The 25,227-nt window shown below is 41.0% G+C and overlaps 1 protein-coding gene across 5 annotated transcripts in view; it reads left to right on the top strand.

The window, feature by feature from the left end:
- Positions 1-1,533: 1,533 nt before the first annotated feature.
- Positions 1,534-25,227, top strand: part of nfia (nuclear factor I/A) — a 699,967-nt gene continuing 676,273 nt past the window's right edge. For 4 of the 5 annotated variants that reach the window (XM_080195530.1, XM_080195522.1, XM_080195531.1 and 1 more), the window contains exon 1: positions 1,534-1,629. In XM_080195530.1, coding sequence (XP_080051656.1) covers positions 1,534-1,629 — 96 coding nt within the window. The remainder of the gene's footprint in view (positions 1,630-25,227) is intronic. The other variant, XM_080195523.1, reaches the window with a different exon arrangement.

The raw sequence follows: 25,227 nt of genomic DNA, 5'->3' as shown, positions 1-25,227 counted from the left end.
ACGGAACTACACTTTGTAAATAAGGAAACATTCACTTTTCCTAATTTCTCCCAAACAGTGAGGCAATGGCATAGTTTCAGATTAATCTGTCTCTTAAGAAATAGGGGGTTAAATTAGATCCTACCTTGAAAGGTTTAATTAAAGCAGTTTTAAGCAATAATCAAACAAAAAGTACAGAAGGATAAAATGTGTGCATTCCCAATTCGTGCCAAAATGTTGAATTGAAGCTGTCATGTTCGGTAAATACTGAACTTTCTAATTTCCTTAATCTACATTTTAATTCAAATATTTAATTCCTGTATCCATGAGCAAGATGCTCTCTGATTCCTAGTGTGTTGTTTGAAAGAAATAAAGGACTTATCTGCAATTACAACCATAAGGAATTGATTAGACTTGGATAACTTAAAATGGATGTGCATGATTGATTCTCCTGTTTCAAAGACACCAAGATGATATTGATTTTGATGCAACATGTTTTGCTAGTAAAGAAAGGAAAAAAATACCGGGGCACACTTTTTGTTTTGTTTGTATTTAGTTTAGCTCCAAGACAATATCTGTTTTCAATTCCAAAGCGTCCATGCTGTCTTAAAATTATTCCTTTTTTTAGTTCTGTCAGTCTTCAAATTTCTCTAAGGGCAAAGAATTTGTAATTAGGGTAAAAAGGGGTTTGATTTTAATAAAACTCGAAGTAACATAAGCCGGTAAGTGTTCTGGGTGACTAAACACAAGGATGCTGCTTGTCAAATGCCAATTTTGCTTGTGATTGTTGATCAGAATTAAAATACTTAAAAGTGCATAAAGGTTATATGATAATATTGCATTGTGCGCTTAAGAGTTTCAATGTAATTTGTGCAAAAAAATGTGGTCCTTACACTTTAGTGTTTCCTCACAATTCTTATTAATTCTACTATTTAAAACACAGATAATCTTCATTCTCTGGTGAAAGTGCTTTTCCTATTTTAAAGACAGCTTGACATTTATATTTTGCTTAATATTAGGTGCTAAAAAGCTGAAACAGGAATAGGAGCTGCAGAAAAAACAGCACATTTTTCTTCATGTTTGAGAAAATTAGCTTTTTACGCATGCAATGTAGAAACAGATACTGCATCAGCCTCGAAGTCTGTAAAAACAAAACATTGCATGATACTCTAAGCAGTTCCATCTGTCATGCAGAAATTTTCGGCTAATAGCCTATGGCATTCTCAGTCCATAGTCCACTACCTGTGTTTCTCGTATTAAATCCCCATGTTCACCAAAAGCTTGCAGACTTGAATCATCTCAGTGTTGAAACCCTTATTTTGCCGCTTCACTTTGATGTTGAGCACTGAGCTCTTTTTTTTAAAGCGAAGACAGTGCTGAACAGATGACTCCTCAGTTCCTGTTCACCTTGCCACTGGGTCTGTGAGATTGGTTCATTGTCAAGGAGACTTTACCCATGATTCCATATGGTATGGATTGGGCTACAATGTTGCCCAACATGCCATTGCAAATGTTTTCTCAATTAGGTGTCTTATCTCCCGTGAGCTGCATCAGATGAAGGTTGCTGACAGCATAATGGCCGGGAAACCCTCCGACAGCTCCATCAAATGGCAGCTGTGCTATGACATCTCAGCCAGGACATGGTGGATGGTGAGTTGGCAGCAAAAGCTGTTTTTTTTTAACTTTCCCTCCCTCTTTGACTGAATGTCCCAGACCTTGCATTCATCAAATTAACATTTGATTTTCACACTATTCAGAGCTGTAATCTCACACTTTCAGTTTCTCCTCTGTGCTTTTTGAACAATGACCACTACACAGTAACCCGCTTATCCTGGAATCGTGCAAGAAAGTACAAGTGATTGACAGGACAAAGTGTTAATTTTGCTTTTTTTATATAAAAAGCATGAAATTAGAGCTGTGCTATTTAGAAGTATCTGTTGATCAGGTAGACTCCTGCATGCAAGACTGAGTGTGTTTCAGAATTCTTGTAATTAATTATTTCAGTGACTGTGGGACTTATGGTGTTTTTACTGGGTTAAAATAACTGCATGAAAATCTATATATTTTTTTCAACATTCAGAGTTGTCGTCAACTTGAGATTTAATCAACTTTAACATGTTATAGCTGTTTCTAGCAGTTACTGTCTGTATGCTGGAGTACTTCTGTATACCACTGATGTGAATATTCAGTAATTTCTGTTTGTTTTCATTATAGTGGGGTGCTGTGTTATTGTCAGTTAAGTCATGTGTTTTTTGCGTTCCTTTACATTATGTAGTTTGTTAGAAACTTTGCGTCCGATTAAGTCGTTGAATGGTTCCGGTGCGCAGTGCGGAGAGGTTAACACACAATTCACAGTCAGTCGAGCCACACAACCTTTGACTTGCTGAATCAAAAAGGATACACGGAATGCAGGAGGATGCACAATAGTCCATTGTGGTACTAGATACAAATGAGTTCTGTTGCGAGAGACGGAGATGCGAATCACAATTGTGTGCTTCAGCGTGTATGTTAGCTTGCGATTCATTAAAAGTGATTATTTGTTTTAGTCATTATTATTCTCGAGGCAAGCACAAATTCTGCCAATGTGAGTTGGGGGGGGGGATGTTGCGCGAAAGAGAAAAGGGGGAAAAAAAGTTTGTTGGGACAATGAATGCATTATACTTTTTCAACTGGACCGTAAACTTACTTGTTCTGCATCAATATCAGGATAAAGCCTGGCAAGTGGATTTGTACAGGACATCTTGCTCTGCTTTCTCTGCTGGCAAACTGAACGTTTGTGACTTTCTTTTACAAACCTTTGAAGCAGTTTGGAAATGTGGTGTCTCATGGGGGGAATTAATGTGAAGAGTTTTAAGTCAAGGTATTCATGACCTCTGTCTCAGATCTTGCGTCATATTTATTTGCGTTCCTCTCAAATCTCTGTTTTTAAGATTGCTTCTACATGCTTGTTCCTGTCAGGTTAGGCAGAAGCAGCAGGACTGCCAGAATCTTCCTGGTACATTCAAGCCGAGTAGTAATAATGCAAGTGCTATTGTGCCATTGTTAGTTAAATTACAATGTGATAACTATAATTATAGCAGAATTTATTTTCAGGAGAAGGGTTGCCCCCTCTCTCCGACTGCTGCTGTGACAGGAGAATTTTATTTTTAATGAATTGTAAACATTTCAATATAGTAAAGGAGGCGTTTTTTCCCTCTGCGTGTGCTTACCACTTTTTGTCATCAAATTTCAATGGTGCTTTGTACTAAAACTTTACAGAAGAGCGATCCATGTGAAGTTAATACACCGCTGTTTAGAGGAAGATGTGCATGCAGTACTACTTTCTGATCCACTTTTAATGGCCTGCCTCTAATTTTGCCATTAAATGCAATGGAGTATAAAACTGACAATTACATTGATTTCTATAGGATGACTACAGCTTTGGAGTGAATTAATGTTATGCAGTGCCTGTATTTATGACTACATGATTTGAGTTTAATGTGCTTCATATGTTCAGTGCTGGGAATGAGTACTGTAATGAATTTTGTTTTTCTAAGAACTCAATAAGGTGTGGTATGCAGACTGTTTTCTGTCTCTAGACTTTAAATTGCACAGAAAAGATTCTAAACATGCTGTAAAAACAAACCCTGTGCATGGAACTTTTTTTAATATTGATTTTTTTTGTTGCCAAAGGCAATACAGGACTAAATTTAATAAGCAGTGCTCGCTGTTCAAATGACCCGTACTCTAAGCAAGTATCTACACACAGCTGTGTTTTTCTTACAAACTTTTTTTAGTGTCTAATCTTGTGTCAGAAATGTGCTTTTTGCATTATTGACAATCAAGAAACCTAAAATTTTGAAATGTTTTAGTTACCCTCATTGTCTGTGAGAAAGACTGTGGCTTTCAGAAACTTACAATATTTATTAAATCTTGTAATTTTTTTTCCAAATAAGTTCCTGAATGTGCTTTTTTTTGCTTTTATTATAATTGGTTGGTCCATTTTATCTTACTTGCTTTCATTGTCTTCTTTTATGCATTTTTATTGATAATAATATTAAAAATCACAGTAACTAAGTACATTTCACCCCACTAGAATAGATATGGTATTTGCTACTGGACAGTTTCTCTTAAGTTAATTACATTATAATTCCAAACTTACATTTGCTAATGTTCCTCCTTTTAATTCAACTCCGGTGCTTAGGAATCCCTGGTTGGTTGGTTCTGAAAGTATGAAATTGACCTAAGATTGACACACAGATCATTGACAGGAAAAAGGAGAAACTACATCTTCAATTACATAAAGACAGGAAGAATCATTCACTTTTTTTTCCAAAATGGAAAACTAATTGATTTTCTTAAACAAAACTTGCACAGATATATAAACTGCTAAATAATTCATACAGCACCTGAAAACATATTGTGTTTATTAGTTCTGAAACAAAAACTGTGCAAGGAACTCAATGACAATGTAGATTAATGAAAACTCAAACTGTAGCTGTATTATGGTAAATAAAGTTTTTCCTTTCCATATGCAATTCACTAGTCACTGAGGAGGTGGCTATATTTGCCCATTACAAAGAAAGACTTACTCTAATATAAAATTCCATAAGCTACGACATACCTGCTACTGGGAAGTCTGCTCTACTCAGAATTGTTCTGAATAATCATTTGGAATAACACATATTGGTTACAAAACAGTCTAGGTAAGTGTGATTCTTATTAAGTAATAATAGCTGTTGGTGTTTCCACACATAAAGGCAACGATCAAATAGATACATATATAGCACAAATTAGCACCAATAAGTGAAAGAAAATGATCATTTAATGGTTACCAGTGTTGCCATATTACAGATCAAAACACAACTGCAATTCAATCTGAACCATTATGTACTGCCTTACTAACGGTGATATTTTCTGCCTGGATATGGAGAATTTAGGGGTTTTTTTAAAGCAGATGGAGCAGGCATTGTCATCTTTGTTGATCCAACTTGTGCTTATTTTCCTCCTTCACGCAAGGTATGCTCGGCGCGATTTGATTTGAAAACAATCCAAGCTTTTCAACTTAACATTCAGCAGCTTGTCTGTTTGCACCGCCGTCCTCATCTCTCCTACACATACTCGGGGTGATCTCACCTTAAGATGATTCTGTGTAAATTACCTCTAAGTGCACCAAAGCACTGACAAAGATATTCCTAATGAAATTATTTTTGTTTATCCATCAATTCTGTGACTTCAGAGCAGATTTCATAATCATTATCACGGTGACATTTATTGTTTGCGTGTATTTATTTGAAGTATATTCGACCGTCTGATGGATAAGACATTGCAAAGTCCGTGGTAGCTTCATCGATATGTGCAAATTGCACTTGTTTCACGTTTGTTGTCATTTGTTTTTGCTCTGAATGTTTCTGTTCGCGAATTTAAATTGTTGAGCCAGGGGACACTTAATTCGATCGTTATCCGTCCTTATAAGCATCATTTCTTTGAAAACAAACCCCGTGCCTGTCTTTAGCCATTCCATGTTTGGAACTTGCCCATTCATTTTTGAATAAGACTCGCACATTACATTAAATAAAGTATTTGTCTCGGTATGAGCTGCTGGAAACTTTCAGCAAGGTATATAACCTGTGGACAAGTTGAGGGAGCGGTTCTGTAAATGTCATTAAAATGCGGTTTTCTCTCATCTCCGGAATTCATTTTTCCTCGAAACATTTCCATGCAATATCAGGTGAAAAGTTTGTTTAGCAGTGACGCTGTTACCCCCACCACCCCGCCCATTCTGATTTTGGGGTCACCTTTCCAAATGATAGTCCAAAACTTTAAATCCTCTGTCTGGAACAAATGTCAGCTTAACAAATGCTACGCAAGTGAAACTTTTTAATGTATCAGTTTAGCCTTGCTGCCGTAACAGTTAAAAATTTCGAGTCTGTATTGACCATGGGGTGTTGGATTAACCGTAACGTGTACAAGTCCAAATAAAACCTGCATTCACAATAATAGGAGCTTAATGGTAAGAGCGTCTTTGTCTAACCCTGAGACCGCCAGATATGGCCAAGTCCGGTACTGGAGGATGGAGAGCACTGAATTAAGTTACCTTGCCCCGCCACTTTCTGAACAAAACAATCTTTCATTATTCAGGTGTTGCAACAAATAACCAAGTTAACTTCGACTTTAAAACGTGGCTAAAATATTAGTGAGCTCTGTGGCTTGTATTTATGAATATTTGGCTGAGTATCAATTTGGTGAGCAACTAACAGCAGCAACTAGCAGATTGAACAGGATGCTCCAGTTAAAGGGTTAATAACCTCACTGAGTGTGAGCCAGAGAAACCAACTCACCAGTACATAGACAGTTTCCCAACATCTAGGACATTGTTTCTTCCTATTGTCTGCTTTGCAATCCCAAAATTCTTATTTTATTTGTCAAGATCTGACTAGGGGGTAGTGGGGGGGGGGGGGGGGGTTGGAGTGCAGGGGATAGATGGTTACCAGGAGAAAGAGTGTCAGCTTAACAAATTGTTAGCATGATACCCAGCTGATTCTGTGCACTGTTGTAAACAACCAAGAGTAGCAATGGGGGCAAAGTCTGGTAAAAGTTGTAGGAAAATGATTCTGATGAGTGAAGAAAGAACATCTGATTGATCTTCAGTGTCACTTCATCTAATAACAATATTCATACCTTTGATATGTTTTATACTTGTTTTTATTTTTAAGTCATTTTCCATTGCAGTGAGCTCATTACATCATGTTGGAGATAACCGTTCTTTAAAAATATAAGTTCATTAAACCTTGCATGTCGGGCTGACTGTTTTTTGGTGTCTTCAACTCCAATCAGACATTGGTGCCTTTTCCTCCTGTAATGAAAAGAGCTCCTCTTCAAATTGTTGTGTTTAATCCTTTCTGTGATTTGCCTAATTCCACATTGTATCACATTGCTTCCCTTTGGGTTTCATTATTTTCAATGTTATCTATTTTCAAGTTTTGTTTCAAATTCCTAGTTTTCCTCAAGACTGCAGGATGGCTTTATTGTGACACTCTCCTGTCTGCTCTGATGTCTTCCTTCCGAACTCATGTTCAGTTCTCACTTTTCTTTGTCATCTGACATTTCCCACTCTTCCTGCCTCTTTTAGTCTGCATCTTGGTTTCATCCTTTGTCTTTTTGTTTATTCCATCATTTTCTCTTTGTTTCAGTATTTCCTCTGTCAGTCCTTGAGTGCATTTGCATTCTACCTGTAAGTAAAGTTTTGCGTGAACAAACAGACCTAGGCCCTGGTGGATCTTGCTCTGGACTCAGATCCAGTTCTAAATCTGTGCTTACACTGTTGCCAAGAAATTCCTTAAGGATTCTTACAATCAACCAATGCAACTTAGGAGCTTGATTAGCAAATGCTCCATTTAAGCATTTATCTAGGTTTTCAGAGGTTCTGCTGAAGTTAAGGTGGCAAACCAGGCACCACAGCTCAGTATCAGTGCAAAGCAGTGTAAATACACTTTTAGTTTCTTTCTGTTAGTCTGCTGGCTCTAACATTAATTACACTGCTTTTGTCTTCCTCTGTCTCTGATTTTCTTATTATTTTACCACTACTCTATTATAGTATTAAATACTCCTCTTCCTTCTTGATTTATTTTTATCTCCTTGTACCTTACACTCCATGGTTTGTTAGGTGTCCTCCTCAATGTCTGAGTGTAGTGCTACAATAATGCTGTGGCTGTCTTATCCACTTAAGAAATACAAGTTGTCATGACATCGCCAGCTGCTATGCCAGGCAAGAGCTTACTCCAGATTTGAGGTTAATCAACTGCAAATTCCATTAGCTTCATACAGAGCAAAAACTACCAAGCAGACGGATCCACATGTGAGCCAGCAGTCAGGTGCAATGGAACAGAGCTGTCCGTCAGGTGTGTGCCGCCTTCATTGGAGCACACACCAGGCAGCATGATTTGGAAGATAAGCAGAACTGCATTGTGCTTAGGTATGATAAATGTATGCACACATATGCATAAATATTTGTGCAGGTATCTGTCACGTGTGACTGTGTGTGTATGTGTTCAGTTCGATCTACTAAATTATATAGGAGTCACTTTAGCTTTATTCCTGGAAATTTACTTTGGGAAAGAGAGAGAGATCCTGTATGTTGGCAATAGTATTGGAATTACCATCTTCCTCCTACACGAAATACTACAGTTGATTATTTTACAGCACTAAATGATTTTAAGTACCAGGATTAAATTCCACAGAGTTTGCACCTGTGATGTAGAAGCTGTCAAAATATTTACCTGAAAAAGATAGCAAAAACTCAGATTGAATGTACAAGCGTATCTACCCACCAAACTTACAACTCGGTCACCACATCTGAAATTTAATCTTTATATTCTAACCTGCCAAATTTTCTTCCATTGCAGGTCATATATATGAAAAACAATGCTAAAGGAATAGAAAGAAACTGAAGATTATAGCAGATCTTAAGTTAATAGTAACAACCTCAAAACTGTCTCTTAAATGGTTTTCCATCAAGGAAAACACCAATTAGATGCCCACTTTTGCCTTTCTAACCCAGCTTGTGCCCTTCATTTTGGGTTATTTTGACTAGGTTTCTCTTTTTGTATTGACACAAGTATAGCATCTTTTACATATTACTTTTCCATATTTCCTGAAACCTAAAATATTACTGATACTTAATTTTTCTTTTTACAATTGAAGCATTGTAGCAAATTAATCATTGCCAGCCCTTCATCATTTACTGATTACAAAAAATCGTAAACAGCACTAAACATGCAGCACTTTAACAAACAGCTGAAATTTAGAAATTCTTCCATTAGATTGTAATGAAAGTAACAGAAGCCCTTCACTATCATTTAGTTACAAAAGCTACAGTTCTCTTCTCAGACTGAACTATTAAGCAACTCATTTGTAAGCAGCTTATTATTAAATAATGTTAATAAATTGCACTTAATTGTATGGCAAACCTCACACAACTTTTCAACTGAAAATATTTTTACATTCACATCCTTCAAAGATTATTATCAACTTGTCTTTTTGTGTAGTTAGTTTAGAAATTAAACTCATTTAAATCAAATGACTCAATTTATATATATATATATAATATACAAACATATATATATATATATATATATATATGTATATTTGAGTTTAACTCAGGGACATTTATCATAAACAGTAACTCCAGCAGGAGTTACAACCCACTCATTTTGTTCCTGACTACAAAATTGGTAAAGCTGAATTGAATAGAAGTTGACTATTTTTATGTTGTTCATATCACAGCATTTTATGTTGTAGTCTCACTAAATGAAGTAAGGTATAAATTATATGAATATGAATTTTTATGATTAAAACAAAACTTACTTCAAACGGTCTTTTGATTTTTGAAATATATTTATTTTGCTTACAAATATACTAGCTTACCGGAACATTGTGTCACTTAACTTTCCATCTATTCAGTGCCGCACATTACAGACATACCTTCCATAGGATATAGTTTTTTTGGGGAATATTAAATGTTTGAGTTTGACAAACAATGTTTTCAGATTTTAACGACGAGCTTGAGGATAGTGCAGCAGCTCTGAGAAACCTATAAGGACTGCATTAGTTAAATCCAAGGCAGTTTACAATGTTTACAGGTAGGGATGGATTTCCAGGCCTCTGACCTGGAAGGAATGGGCTGGTAGTATTCATATTCGGTGGGAAAAATCATGCTGTAGTACTTGTCACTGACATCAAGGCACTGTTCCTCGGGCCTAGAGCAAGGCCTATTTGAACATAAATTGGGATCCTATAACATACATTTGGTCCTATTGCCACTTTTGACCTGAACTGGGTGGAGGGTACCATATACTCACTCCAACTGCTACCCATTGGTGGCCCTGTTGAAAAGGATCTCAAAGGTGTGTACTGCTTAGATTGTCTGGGGCAGATGCGGGCTGTGGAACGCCATCTTGTAAATTCTTAATTATTTATGTGCAAATAAAGATCCCTGGGATTATTTGATAACCGGCAATTTCTCATCAGGTTAAAATGTAGATTAATTGATGACTAGCAATCTCTCACAAAGCTGTAATTCCTTCAAGTGCAATAATGAGGTTTAGATGGATTACGAACCACAGGGAAACACCCAAATTATATGTATCTTGAAACTCACTGTCAGATATTTGTTATAATATCTTTAAAAATATCTCCCTTCATCATTATGTAACTGGAGAGGCTGTGAATGGAAGGTAATAAAACAACAATAAAAAAGAATCAAAAACTCCATGACTTTAGAGTCACATAAGAACATAAGAAATAGGAGCAGGAGTAGGCCATCTAGCCCTTCGAGCCTGCCCCACCATTCAATAAGATCATGGCTGATCTGAAGTGGCTCAGTTCCACTTTCCCACCTTTTCCCCATAACCCTTAATTCCCTTGTCTGTCAAAAACCTATCTGCCAGTGTCTTAAATATATTTAGCGAGGTAGCCTCCACCACTTCAACGGACAGAGAATTCCAGAGATTCACCACCCTTTGAGTGAAGAAGTTCCTCCTCAACTTTGTTCTAAACTGTCCCCCCCCTTATCTTGAGGCTGTGCCCCCTAGGCCTGCTGTCCTTTCTGAGCGGGAAGAATCTCTCTTCCTCTACCCTATCCATCCCTTTCATTATCTTATACGTCTCTATAAGACCCCCCCTCATCCTTCTAAACTCCAACGAGTACAGACCCAGTCTATTTAGTCTCTCTTCATAGTCAAACCCCCTCGTCTCTGGTATCAGCCTAGTGAACCTCCTCTGCACTCCTTCCAAGGCCAAAATATCCTTGCGCAAGTGCGGCGACCAAAACTGCACACAGTACTCCAGTTGCAGCCTCACCAGTGCCCTGTACAGTTGCAGCAAAACCTCCCTGCTTTTATATTCTATCCCCCTCGCTATAAAGGCCAGCATCCCATTCGCCTTCTTGATCACCTGCTGCACCTGCAGACTGGGTTTTTGCCCCCAGGTCCCTCTGCACCGTAGCATGCTGCAGCTTTTCACCCTTGAAATAGTAATCCCTCCTACTATTATTCCTGCCAAAGTGGATAACCTCACACTTGCCAGGTCCTCACCCACTCGCTCAGCCTATCCAGATCCCTCTGCAGACTTTCCACACCCTCCGCACAATTTGCTTTTCCACTCATCTTCGTGTCATCAGCAAATTTCGTCACCCTACACTCAGCCCCCTCCTCCAGATCATCAATATAAATGGTAAATAAAAACAAATGTTTTTGTTTGGTAACGGATTCACTGAAAGTGAACTATTCAGGATATGTTATATTAATATATGTATAAAAATAGGAATTTTCAAATTGGTTGCTGGAAGTTATTTAACAGTCTCACTAAATCCACCGTCATGGCTTCAAAACTATACTGGTTGTCATTTTGGTGTCAACATTTTTCCACTATAAATTCATTTTGACCACACATAATGGGAAACACATACATTAATTTGTCCCGTGTGAACTGCAGATGACGACCATAAACTCATCAAGCAGCTTCTACATGATTTATCTAGTTATTCAGTTACCCTCCCAAGAAATTAAATATTAAATACTTCATCTAGTCTCGCTTTTTAGTGTAACTGTAGTTCCTCTAAGTAGTTTTGCTGTTGTAGACTGCGAAAGTATGATCAGGCCTTTGATGGTTAAATTGTAGACAGTTTGCATTAGTAGGATGAATGATGCAATTGTTTGTAGGTTGTGAATGTGGGCCCCATGCTGTGATGAGGATGGGTCAGAGGTTGGAGAACATGAAGGAAACTTTTTCTTGGCACAGTTGCCCTGGTATAGCATAGCTTGGCAGCCAATTTTCTTTTGCTTTAACTACTAGCTGAAGCATCTGGTACTGTGGAACTGTCTGGTACAGACCACAAATGTCACTCAGCGGCCAGTGTCTCTGCGTGGGGCCCTTTGTTGTGTGACAAAGAAAGATGGGTTACACATAATGCCATCTCTAATCATGAGAAGGACTCTTGAGTTGCACGGGTACAATGTTATTGCTAAATTATGCAGTAGTCATCGAATCTGGATGCTCTGTTCACTTGGCCAAAGAATGCCAGTGTTTGCTGGATATACTGGCTAATGGGAGCTGTGTAGTACACTTAACCACTTGATTACTAAACTGTACTTGCTCCTTCCTTAAGTTTGTTAACCTCATATTCCTGATAAATCATGTCACGTGCACAGTCAATGTAGAGTAAAAGTATTCCACTTAGTCATAACAATGTTCCTGAGGCTTAACCTCAAATATCACCCTTACTGTACAAGTGTAGTAACTACCCCCACACCAGTTATCTGCTTTATCTTTCTGAATTTTCCAATTTAGTACAGAGTAGCCCAAATCAGGAGCAGTTTTGTCCCTGTGACAATTTCCATGACTACTTCCACCAGCAAGATAGTTTCATTCCATTTGTCTGCAGACAGGAAAGGAATGAAATTTGGACAAAGTGGATTCAATTTTGGAGCAGTAGTAGAATTAAGTCTGTTTTTCATGGATGTTTCGTTCATTAAAACTGCATGCAGTAGAAAAAGCTCAAAGATCAATTCTGAAATTCATTTGGTGAGGCCAGGGTGTTCTCCCTCGGATTATAGGAGCTGTTCAAGTTCCCATCCCTCACCATCATACCCTCTGATTCACTATTCCTGACTAATGTTGTCAACCCGCCAAGATTGACCTGGAGTTTACATGAATTGAAGAATATTCTCCAGTGTATTGCTGGGGAAACCCCAGAGAAAAATCTCAGCGCAACTTAAAAAAAAAACATGTCCTTTCGACACTTTTGTTTATTAGCTGGAGTCGAAAAATGTAAGACTGCGTCAGTGGCTGTCAATTTGGTAACAAAGAGTCCGTTTGCTATTGAAATGCCCTAACAGTGTTAAGGTTGTGGGTTTTACACAGAAAGAGAAAGACATGGAGCGGAATTTTCAGGAGTTGCTCACCCCAAGGCCAGAAAATCCCACCTGGGGTCAACAGGCCTTCTATTTCCGTGCCCCACCACCCCCCCAACCATGCCCTATGACTCCCGTGGCAGACAGGATGGGAAAATTCCACTTGTGATTTGTACACATAGATTTGAACTAACAGCAACAGATTTAATCTCAGACCTCTTGCACATTCAGAGTACAAACTGATGCTAAAGGCAGGAGCCTCTGAAACACCCCAATGACATCATCATCCCATCATGAGGACTGCCGTCAAAGCCATCATGCAACTTCTTAAATATATAATAGTTTTCCAATTGATATAGGAATGTGGTTCTCTTTGAGAATGGACAAGGCTATGTGTTGAAACCTCCAGGATTATATCCAGCTAGAGTTGGCAACCCTAGATGGAAGCTGTTTTAGTTATATACAGTTTGTAGAGTTTTGCTATGATAACAACAATTCATATCGAAACTGCTTGAAGCAAAGTAAGGACAAGTGTTTCTTAACACTTTGCCAAGTTTATAGTACTCCTACACGGTTGAAAGTCATAAGAAGAAGGGAGTTAGAAAGAAATCAGAAACAACAATAAATAAAGTAAAAATAGAAGCAAGGAAAAAAACTTAAAAATAAATCTAACAATTATAAAGTGGCAAAAATCATGGGTTGAAATTGGAACAGCAATTGATGTATTATTCAATGCACATCTGTTCATTTAATTTCTTCATGCTGCAGTGATATGTGGTTACTGGATTTTCCATATAAGCCACAAAGTTGGACAGCAGAACGAATAGAAGCAATTTTATTTTTCAGAAGCATGTTTATAAGTTAAAGTTGAAATTTCTTACTAATGCTAATAATTGGGACATGAAGCATCAGAACGTATTTGAACTTTTAAATTTAAAATTTAAAATTCCAGTGCTTATTGATGGCAAAATGTACATTTGTAGAGCAAGTGCTTATCAGGGTCTCGTATGACAGAATTGGCAAAATGGGACATGTCAAACCATTTCCAGTGATGCTTATTAAAGCTTTGGATGTCAAATATTGTACAACCTTTCTGTAAAGATAAGCTTTTGTTATATATTTGATATTAAAATCATTCAAACTAATGTAAAAATACTGTTTGCTGTAAACATACTTGGAGAGAATTAGGACACTTGCGTTTTTGATTACAAGCAAACTCTGAACATTCACATTTGACTCCACTTACAAATGTGTGCCTGGAAATGCATGAAATGAGGTTATGTTTTATACAAAAGCTGTATAATATTTGGCATTTAAAGCTTTACAAATATCACTGGAAATGATTTGATACATCCTATTGCGCTGTTTCTTTCATATGAAATCCTGATAAATACTTAGTGGCTAAATGGGGATTCTACTGAATTTCATTTAGCTATTTTGTGTAATAATTGTCCTGTCTGTTGTTGGAATAATAAACTTTTGACATTTATACTGCTAAATATCTTGTTAACAGGTTGTGAAATGTTGAAGGATTATTATTGTAGATGTACTACAATGGTTTTCCCATTGTGGTTCCTGCCACCTCTTAAAAATTGCCTGTGCCTTCCATGTTGTTAGCAAGTCTAAAATAACAATGAGAGCTGTTTTGTAATGCAACATACTTAAACTGATTCAGTCCATAATACTGTAGCAGAATCTTTCAAAATAAAAGCTTGTATCACTTATATAAGTCCAAAGATGTGCAGATTAGGTGGATTGGCCATGCTAAATTGCCCCTTAGTGTAACGGGGACTAGCTAGGGGAAATGCTTAGGGTTGTGGGTATGGGGCCTAGGTGGGATTGTGGTCAGTGCAGACCTGATGAGCTGAATGTCCTTCTTCTGCACTGTACGATTCTACAATCCTATTGATAACATGCTCGGAAACATTAGAAGCCTGTTAATATCTAAAAAAAAAATTAATTGTGAATGCCGTAAGAAGTGGTGGCACCTGTGGGCATCAGCTCAACAGTCGGAATGAGAAGACACAAAATAATCCCGAGGGAGTTGTTATCTCAATCCTGAGGATGTCATGTAACAAAGCTTTTGGTGGGAGCCATGGCTGTCATTCCAGAAGCAATAATCACCATTAGAATCTGCTCCTGACATTTTTTAGCCACCTTGACCATGGTGTTCTGTATGTTTTGCCTTAACCCCTTGACCCTACAGATGAGGGTTGTGGACTCCTCAAACTTACACTAATTTCCCATCATGAACACTATTTATTATGCACCAAGGATGTGCAGGACACAGTCATTGTCTTGATGATAGTGCTAGGATCTAGATAGGCTGGGCGAATGGGCCAGGAGCTGGAAAATGGAATTTAATGTTGGCAAATGTGAGGTTGTCCACTTTGGTAGGAATAATGGTAGGAAGGACTATTACTTACATGGCGAAAAACTGCAGCACGCGACGGTGCAGAGGGACCTTGGGGTCCTTGTGCATGAGTCGCAAAAACCCAGCCTGCAGGTGCAGCAGGTGGTCAGGAAGGCGAATGGGATGCTGGCCTTCATAGCGAGGGGGATTGAATATAAAAGTAGGGAGGTCTTGCTGCAGCTGTATAGGGCGCTGGTGAGGCCGCAGCTGGAGTACTGTGTGCAGTTTTGGTCGCCGCATGTACGCGAGGATATTTTGGCCTTGGAGGGAGTGCAGAGGAGGTTTAATAGACTGATACCGGAGTTGAGGGGGTTGAACTATGAGGAGAGGCTGAATAAACTGGGCTTGTACTCGTTAGAGTTTAGAAGAATGAGGGGAGATCTCATTGAGACGTATAAGATGTTGAATGGGATGGATAGGATAGAGGTGGAGAGACTCTTCCCGCTCAGAAAGGACAGTAGGACTAGGGGGCACAGCCTCAGGATAAAGGGAGGGTGGTTTAGAACGGAGTTGAGGAGGAACTTCTTCACTCAAAGGGTGGTGAATCTCTGGAATTCTCTGCCCGTTGAAGTGGTGGAGGCTGCCTCGCTCAATATTTTTAAGACGCGGGTTGATGGGTTTTTGATAAGCGAGGGGATTAAGGGTTATGGGGAGAGGGCGGGAAAGTGGAACTGAGCCACGACAGATCAGCCATGATCTTATTGAATGGCGGGGCAGGCTCGAAGGGCTAGATGGCCTACTCCTGCTCCTATTTCTTATGTTCTTATCTGGCTTAATAGTAGACTGCAGATGGAATGGTCCTAGTTAGAGGAGGTACCTGTAACCTGTAAATTAAAGTTTATTTATTTGTGTCACCAGTAGCTTTATATTAACAAATGCAATGAAGTTACTGTGAAAATCCCCTAGTTGCCACGTTCCGGCGCCTGTTCGGATACACTGAAATAGAATTTAGCACGGCCAATGCGCCTAACTTGCATATATTTCATACTGTGGGAGGAAGCCCACACAGACACGGGGAGAACATGCAAACTCCACACAGACAGTGACCCAAGCCAGAAATTGAACCTGGGCTCTTGGCACTTTGAGGCAGCAGTGCTAACCACTATGCCACCATGCTACCCGGGAAAAGGTGACAAAGGAGGATATTCGGAGCTTCCCCGGGAAAATTCTCCTGTCAACTTTACTGTACACAAAGCCTCGAGGTGGAGAGGAGTGAGATCCACATAGCGCTTGGTGACATCGACAGTGATGGATTTAGGGGGAGGGCTGGAATATCCACAACAATAAAAGTGGGATCCGGGGGGACTGGGATAACCAGACAGAGGTCCACATGCACATCATGTGTTCCATATTGAAGGGATCCATACACTTAAAAGCAGAGGGTTGAAACTTGTCTCCAAAATGACAATGCAGCACCGCCATCTTGAAAGCCCAAAGTTAGTGTGCAGTTTGAAATCAAAATTGGAAATGAGGCAGTGTGGGAGGAGTCCAGTGAGGAAGGACGAAGGGTCGTCTCTGGGATACCCTCAAACTGTTTATAGAGTCACAAAACTGCAATAGAGTCAGAGCTGAGAGAAAAGAGGAGGGGGAAATCTCCTTCCCGTTTTCAGCGGGTGGGATCAGCAGCGGGAGCAAGATATCCCACAGGAGCTCTAAAATGAAGTTTACGCTGACAGGATTTCCCATTCTGATTGTTCACGCTGCACCCCCTCCCCCCCCACTCCCCCCACCATCAATGTCATAACAGGAATCTCAACAATCAACATTAGGATCCCCACTGAGCTGTATCTAAATATCATTGTTGGGGCTTTATGCCTGACAGTACACACCATCCCACCCCTACCCCCTGTTACAATGGCCATTCATGTCAGCGTGCGGGCATGAGAGCCCCCCCCGCCCATAATGTGCAGCTGGTGAGAGAATCATGCTTAGGCAGCACCCTAGCGCTGCCCAGGCCCTATCCCTTCATTAGGAAGGAATAGCAATGTAGCTGAGGCATAAACTCCTAGATTGCAATGACTAACCCTCAATGAAGCCCAGTCCATCACTCAAACCAGCCTCGGAAAAGCAGCCAGCATAATTAAAGACCTGATGCACCACGGACATTCTCTCTATCACCTTCTTCCATCAGAAAAACATACAAAAGTCTGAAAACAAGTACCAACAGACTCAAGAACAGCTTCTTCCCTGCTGCCATCAGACTTTTGAATGGTCCTATCTCATTTTCAGCTGATCTTTCTCCTTACCCTATTAGTAACTGCAACATTCTGCACTCTGTCCTTTCCATCTTCCCGATGTACTCTACTAACGGTATGCTTTGTCTCTGTAGTGTGCAAGAAGCAATACTTTTCACTGTATCCCAATACATGTGACAACAATAATTCAATTTGAATTAATGGCAACAGGTCCTGATGTTCATTAACAGAAAAGGGTTCCCTCCTTGAATGTTCAAATGGTGTAGGATTATCAGAAGCACACCCTGCACATTTGTGCCAGGTTCCTCTGGGGGTTTCCATCAATCAAACTCTGAGTTGCTCTTAATTGCCTCAAATATTCGGAGGGCCTCAGCGAATAGAGGGCTTGCTGCTTGGATATAAGAGATAGCGGCTTAAATAGCTCATGACATTTTATTGACTTTGATCAGATCGCCCTCAGCCTCTGCCTTTCCAGGAAGAACAATCCCAGTTTATTCAATCTCTCTTCATAACTAATACCCTCCAAACTAGGCAACATCCTGGTAAACCTTTTCTGTACTCACTCCAAAGCCTCCATGTCCTTCTAGTAGTGTGGTGCCCAGAATTGGACAAAGTATTCCAAACATGGCCTAACCAATGTTTTATAACATAACCCGATTCAGGCCTGGTGAATCATGAAGGTTGAAAGTGAAAGTCTGAATGCTAAACTTGCACTCAATATTACTGATTATAAAGTATTTTCAATGCACTGACATGGCACTCAGGGACAAAAGGAATGTGGTTGTGTCCCGTTGCCTTCATCTTACTTCTCCTGGAATCTTGTGGCTATCAATGTGACATGATAGCCACAGACTGCCTCTGAGGGGAGATACAACATGGTGTACAGCTCAGCACAATTCATCGTCAAGCAAACCATTGGTATGTTGAAGATGCGCTTCTGATGGTTGGAATGTTCAGTGCAGCTCTGCCATACTCTCCAATGAGTATGCCCCACGTCAACGTGATGTGTTGCATCCTTCATAACCCTGTTACCTCAAAGACGGGGAATTCTGTGCCAGAAGGAGACAAGGAGGAGACTAAGAGTTCCTCAGATGATAAACAGAAAGGTCATGCGTCTGAAGAGAGAGATGAGGCTCAGTTTCCACATGAGGGTGCCATTGAAGAAGAACAACATGGAAGACCTGTCCATGTCACATTGATAGCCACAAGATTCCAGGAGGAGTAAGATGAAGGCAACGGGACACAACCACATTCCTTTTGTCCCTGAGTGCCATGTCAGTGCATTGAAAATACTTTACAATCAGTAACATTGAGTGCAAGTTTAGCATTCAGACTTTCACCTTCAACCTTCATGATTCACCAGGCCTGAATCGGGTTATGTTATAAAACATTGGTTTGGCCATATTTGGAATACTTTGTCCAATTCTGGGCACCACACTACTAGAAGGACATGGAGGCTTTGGAGAGAGTACAGAAAAGGTTTACCAGGATGTTGCCTAGTTTGGAGGGTATTAGTTATGAAGAGAGATTGAATAAACTGGGATTGTTCTTCCTGGAAAGGCAGACACTGAAGGCAATCTGATAGAAGTTAATAAAATTATGAGGGGCATAGATAAAGTGAACTGTTGGAAGCTTTTTCCCAGGGCAGAAATGACAATCACAAGGGGGCACAAGTTCAAGATAAGGGAGGAAAGGTTCAATAAAAGGTTCATTTTACAAACACTTTCAGTAACAGATTTGACCATCTCCCTGACGTAACACAAGGATCGATTAACTATCATGATTCAAAAGGAGTTGAGCGGGAGAAGGTTTTTATGGAGGGTGTGGGGGCCTGGAATGCACTGCCAAGTGAGGTGGTTGAGGCCCTCAACCACCCGAAATACCTTAGCCACATTTAAGACTTTTCTTGATAGGCATATAAACAAATAGGGAATAGAGCAATATAAGTGGTTGTTCTAGATAGGACAATGTTATTGGTGCAAATTTGGTGGGCTGAAGGGTCTGTTCCTGTGTTGTACTGCTCTTTGTTCTTTGAAAAGGTCAGTCATGAACCTGTATCTGTGCACTCTGGGAAGTGAAAGTTGCTACAACAGCACAAACACTGCATCGAAGGATGTGATACGACCCGTTGTCATCTTAATGAGAAACTTTTAATGATACTGTGATATGCACAAGTTTGGAGAGACCATCATCGATACTGGCCCTATGTTTTGGCACTACCAGTGAAGACAGCCATCTCATTTTTAGAAGCAATTCCAGCTCATCCTCCAAGGCTATTAAGCATGTCTAACACCATATTGTCTTGTAAAGAATAAAAGTTACTAATGCATTTTACAAACACTTTCAGTAACAGATTTGACCATCTCCCTGACGTAACACAAGGGTCAATTAATTATCATGATTCAGCTACTCATCATATGAATGTGAGGCTCACAAAGGAGGCAATCCCTGAGTAGGAGCATAGTTCACCCTCACAATGATGTAAATTTCAAATAAATGAGACCATTCTCATGAACAGCAAATGTACTTACAAAGGTGCATGAGATATACAGTGATTGAGCAACCATGACCCAGAGTGAGGCAAAAGTTTTGTCATTTTGCCAATCCTACTGTTATGCTTCAATGCATCCCTGAAATCCGCAGCAGACATAGATGAAGCCAGAGCTATGCTTTGTTGCCTTTGATTATCTCAAAGTTCCTGGCATGCTATGAGTTTCCTGATGTGGAGTAGGTGTGCCCTCCTCAGCCAGTGCAGCTGGAAGTAATGGAGTCACAGATGGAGGTGATTGGGTTTGGCAGGACACTCTCGGAGTTACCTCAGTGGATGGCCCTGGGGTGTCCAGCAGTTGGCCCTTCTCTTGCATACGAGGTCCCTGCCTGACCTTCTGAGGAGAGGGAGGTCAAGGAGCCCTTTCCATCTCTCACCTAGCTGGCGCAGATGACATGGTGGCACAGTGTTGCCTCATAACTCCAGGGATCTGAGTGCAATTCCCGGCTTGGGTTTGCACATTCTCGCCATGTCTGAGTGGGTTTCCTCTGGGTGCTGTAGTTTCCTCCCACAGTCCGAAAGACGTACTAATTAGGTGCCATGCTAAATTCTCCCTCAGTGTGCACAAACTGGAGTGCTTCAACTAGGAGATTTTCACAAATTCATTGCAATGTTAGAGTAAGCCTACTTGTGACACACTCATCAGTAAACTTAGCCACTGATGGGTTTCACCAAAGCATGCAGTGATGCAGTGCAGGTCTGAGTGTAAAGCCACCAAAACCTGCTGGACCAACATCTCCAGTGACTGTCGCCCTTCCCATAAAGACTTCAAGGTGTTCACATGTTGGAACCATGATATCAACAGAACTCAGACAGATTCCTTCAACCTTTAACCTAGTCTAATGATTGCCTAGGCAACTCTACCTGATTTTACACCGCTTGTCAGTGTATTGCCACTTGTAGAAGCTCATCATCTTACGCAGACACAGTTAGTGCGTGATGTCCAAATGTCCTCTGAGTGCCAGAGAGCTGGGCTATCTCTTGTCTCCATCTCTGACTGCCCCAGAGATAGAGACAAGTCAGTAAGTGGCGCACGAGTAGCAAAAGTGTGAGTGAGATGCAGACCGAGTAAGTACATTTTAGAATTTGGATCAAAGTGGGACTTCGGTGCCTCAGGGAAGAATGTATACTTTTGCTTTTTGCTTGCCAACATTTTCTCCCTACAGGCAGTCATCTTGCTCTGTTGCAGGAAGAGGGGCTAGTTATTCGGTGAGTTTTTACCTGCTGTGAAGCAGCAGTGGGAAAAAAAGATCATCCTAATGTCACATGAAACAAGGAAGCTGATAGGCTGGTAATTGCTCAGCGTAAGGGGTAGCATGTGAAAAATTAACATCTGGAATAAAGGAAAGTTAGGGCCATAGATTGCGTGTCCTGTAATATGTGTGAAATCATGGCAGATATCCAGGAAATCAGTGGCAGATATCCAGGCGATCAGCAGCATCCTCCTCAAACTGGGACAGTCCCTGTACATCTGTCTTTCTCTGATTTGATTTATTATTGTCACATGTATTAGTATACCATGAAAAGTATTCTTTCTTGCATGCTATACAGACAAAGCATACTGTTCATAGAGAGGAAAGGAGAGAGTGCAGAATGTAGTCTTATTGTCATAGCTAGGGTGTAGAGAAAGATCAACTTAATGTCTAATGGCAGCAGGGAAGAAGCTGTTCTTGAGTCAATATCTTTTTGCTGGCAGAAGAAGGTAAAAGAGAACATGTCTAGGGTGCGTGGGGTCTTTGATTATGCTGGCTGCTTTTCTGAGGTAGTGGGAAGTGTAGACATGGTTAATGGATGGGAGGCTGGTTTGAGTGATGGACTGAGCTTCATTCATGTCCCTTTGTAATTTTTGAGGTATTGGACAGCGCAGGAGACATACCAAGCTTGATACAAACAGAATGTTTTCTATGATGCGTCTGTAAAAGTTGGTGAAAGTCATAGCAGACATGCCAAATTTCCTTAGTCTTCTGAGAAAGTAGAGACGTTGGTAGGCTTTCTTAACTATACCATCAGCATGGAGGCACCAGGTAAGGTTGTTGGTGATCTGGACACCTAAAATCTTGAAAGTCTCAACCATTTCTACTTGATGTAGACAGGGGCGGATTCTCCACTACGCTTCCTGAAGCGAATAACTATCTCTGTCATTTTGTTGACATTAAGAGAGAGATTATTGTTTTGCACCAATTCACCAGGCTCTTTATCTCTTTCCTGTACTCCGTTTCGTCATTATTTGAGAACCGACCCACTATAATGTCACATGAAACAAGGAAGCTGATAGGCTGGTAATTGCCCAGCAAACTTGAAAATCGAGTTGGAGGGGAATTTGGCCACACAGTCATAGTGCATAAGCAGTATAGTAGGAGGCTGAGGACACAGCTTTGTGGGGGACAGCAGTGTTCAGGATGATCTGGAGGAGGTGTTGTTGCCTATCCTTACTGATTGTGGTCTCTGGGTTCAGAAGTTCAAGATCCAGTTGCAAAGAGAATAGCCAAGCCCCAGGCATGGATTTTGGAGATGAGTTTTGAACAAATAGTTGTGTTGAAGGCTGAGCTGTAGTCAAAAATTGGAGTTTGGCATTGGTGTCCTAGGTGTTCCAGGGTTGAGTCCAGAGCCAGAGAGATGGCATCTGCTGTGGACCTGCTGTGGTGGTAGGTGAACTGTAATGGATCCAGGCAGTCCAGAAGGCTGGAATTGATTTGTGCCATGACTAGCCTTTCAAAGCACTTCATAATGATGAATGTCAGAGCCACCAGACAATAGTCATAAAGGCTTTTCTTTGGTTCTGGGATGATAGTGGTCTTCTTGAAGCAGATAGGACCTCAGATTATTGTAAAGAGAGATTGAAGATGTCTGCCAATACTCCCTGTCAGCTGGTCCATGCAAGAACCAAGTGCTCGTTCAGATGCCCCACCTGGGCCAGTTGCTTTCTCTGGGTTGACCTTGGAGAAGGCTGCTCTGACGTCTGCAATGGTGACTCCAGATACAGGTTTGTCCAAAGCTCCCAGGGTGGAGGACCTCTTGACCTCCTGTTCAAAACGGGCATAGAATGCATTGGTGCTGGCAATTTTACTTGCCTTCATCTTGTAGCCTGTTATGTCTTACAGACCCTGCCTTGGTCAATGGAGATCCATGTGGCTAGCCTGGGGCTCAAGCTCGGTCCGGTATTATCTTTTGGCATCATTGATAGATCTCCTTGGGTCATATCTGGCTTTCTTGTATAGGTCAGGATCACCGGACTTGAATGCCTCAGAACTGGACTTCAGCAAGCATTGGATATCCCTGTTCATTCATGGTTTCCGGTTAGAAAACATATGGATTTGTTTCTTTGGCGCACAGTCTTCTACGTGCTAATAATGAAGTCAGTTACTGCAGTGGCGTACTCCATCAGATTGATCACAGAGTTTTTAAATACTGACCAGTCTACCGACTCTAAGCAGCCCCATAGGAAATCATCTGATTCCTCAGACCAGCATTGCATGACTTTCTCTAACGGATTCTCCCGTTTTCTGTTTTTGCTTGTAAGCCGGGAGCAGGAGTACAGCCCTGTAGTCAGATTTACCAAAGTGTGGGCGAACAATAGAGTGGTAGGCATGTTTTTGTAGCATAATTAAAGACCTATGCATCCTAGACATTCTCTCTTCCACCTTCTTCCATTGGGAAAAATATAGAAAACTCTGAGGTCACTTACCAACTGACTCAAGAACAGCTTCTTCCCTGCTGCCATCAGACTTTTGAATGGACTTACTTCGCACTGAGTTGATCTTTCTTTACACCCTAGCTATGACTGCAACACTACAATCTGCACTCTCTCCTTCTCTATGAACTGTATGTTTTGTCTGTCTAGCAAGCAAGAAACAATCATTTTCACTGTGTACTAATACATGTGACAAAAACAAATCAAATGTTGGTGCCGGATGTTTGGGTCTCTGGTGGAACAGGAGGTGTATTGGTGGTATCTTGGTAGGACACTCTTGAGCTTGGCCTGATTGAAATCCTCAGCCACAATAAACGAGGCCTCAGGATGTTTAGTCTCAAGGCTATTTGTGGTGGTATATATTTTGTCCAATGCGGTCTTCACATCTGGGTGGGATGTAAACTGCTGTCAGGATAACAGAGGAGATCTCCCACGGAAGGTGGAGGTGGCATTTTAGCATCAGGTATTCTAGATCTGGGAAACAGAAACCCGCTAGTGTTGCTACAAGTAGGCACCACAAGGTGTTGATTGGAGGCAGACCCCACCTCTCCGAGTCTTGCCTGAGGCTGTTATACGGTCCATTTGGTGGACTGAGAAGCCTTCTGATTCTCGAGCACAGTCCGGTGAAGCAGAAGTGAGCCATGTTTCCATGAAACCGAATACACAGCATCCCTCAATTTTCTTTGGAAAGTCAGTCTGACTTTAAGTTAATTTAGCTTGTCTTCCAGAGATTGGACATTTGAAGGAGTAAACTGGGGAGAGGGGGCCTTGGGACCGCGTTGTTTCACTCTCACTTACAGTCCTGGAGTGTGTGCTTCTTTTCGAGCCTGGGAGACACTGAGTGTAGTTCGCGGAGCTAAGAGTACAGTTGTGTCCAATGAGGTTCTTCTCTCTGGCTGGTATGTGGATGGAAGAATTGTTGCCTTGTTTTCAGTTCCTGCGTCGGTAGATGGGTCTGCGTGGTTGGGTGTTCTGGATCACTGTCTGCAGTTTGACTTCAGAGGTCAGAGGACGTCCAGATCACCCTCTGGCGTGGACAGGTCAAAGGCTGGTGAGTTGATGGCGTCTCTGGGGTCGTAGTCACGGATGAGCCGATGGTTGAATCCACATGTTGGGGTTCTCAGGATCACTGCCAGGTTGGGGTCTTCCTTTGGAGGTTGGAGGATCTCCTGCAAGTAATTTTAAAAGAGCAGTGTTAGTGATTTTTAGGCAGTGGGAGCTATTATTGAATGGAGGGAGTGGGGGTGTGCTTAGGCCTGCAGGAGGCCACCGCTCTCTGGATCACTGTAGTGGAGTGGAGGCTCTGACTCCAAGCTTGCTGGTCTGGCCATGTGGTTCAGTGGGAGTTGGGGGCAGGGAAAGAAGGCTCCAACTCCAGGAAGTCTGCGGGTCTGATCTCTGGAGACCCAGCAGAGTGAAGGCCCTGGTTTGTGGGGCATTTACCTGATCTCTGGGGGCTGGCAGAGTGAAGGCCCCAACTTCTAGGGTGTTTTCCTAAGCACTGGGAGCCA

Source organism: Carcharhinus amblyrhynchos, chromosome 9 (assembly GCF_965287045.1).
Source record: "Carcharhinus amblyrhynchos chromosome 9, sCarAmb.v2.hapA, whole genome shotgun sequence".
In the NCBI taxonomy this organism is placed as follows: Eukaryota; Metazoa; Chordata; class Chondrichthyes; order Carcharhiniformes; family Carcharhinidae; genus Carcharhinus; species Carcharhinus amblyrhynchos.
Note: the sequence above shows the minus strand (reverse complement) of the source record. Positions and strands in the feature narration are given on the sequence as shown.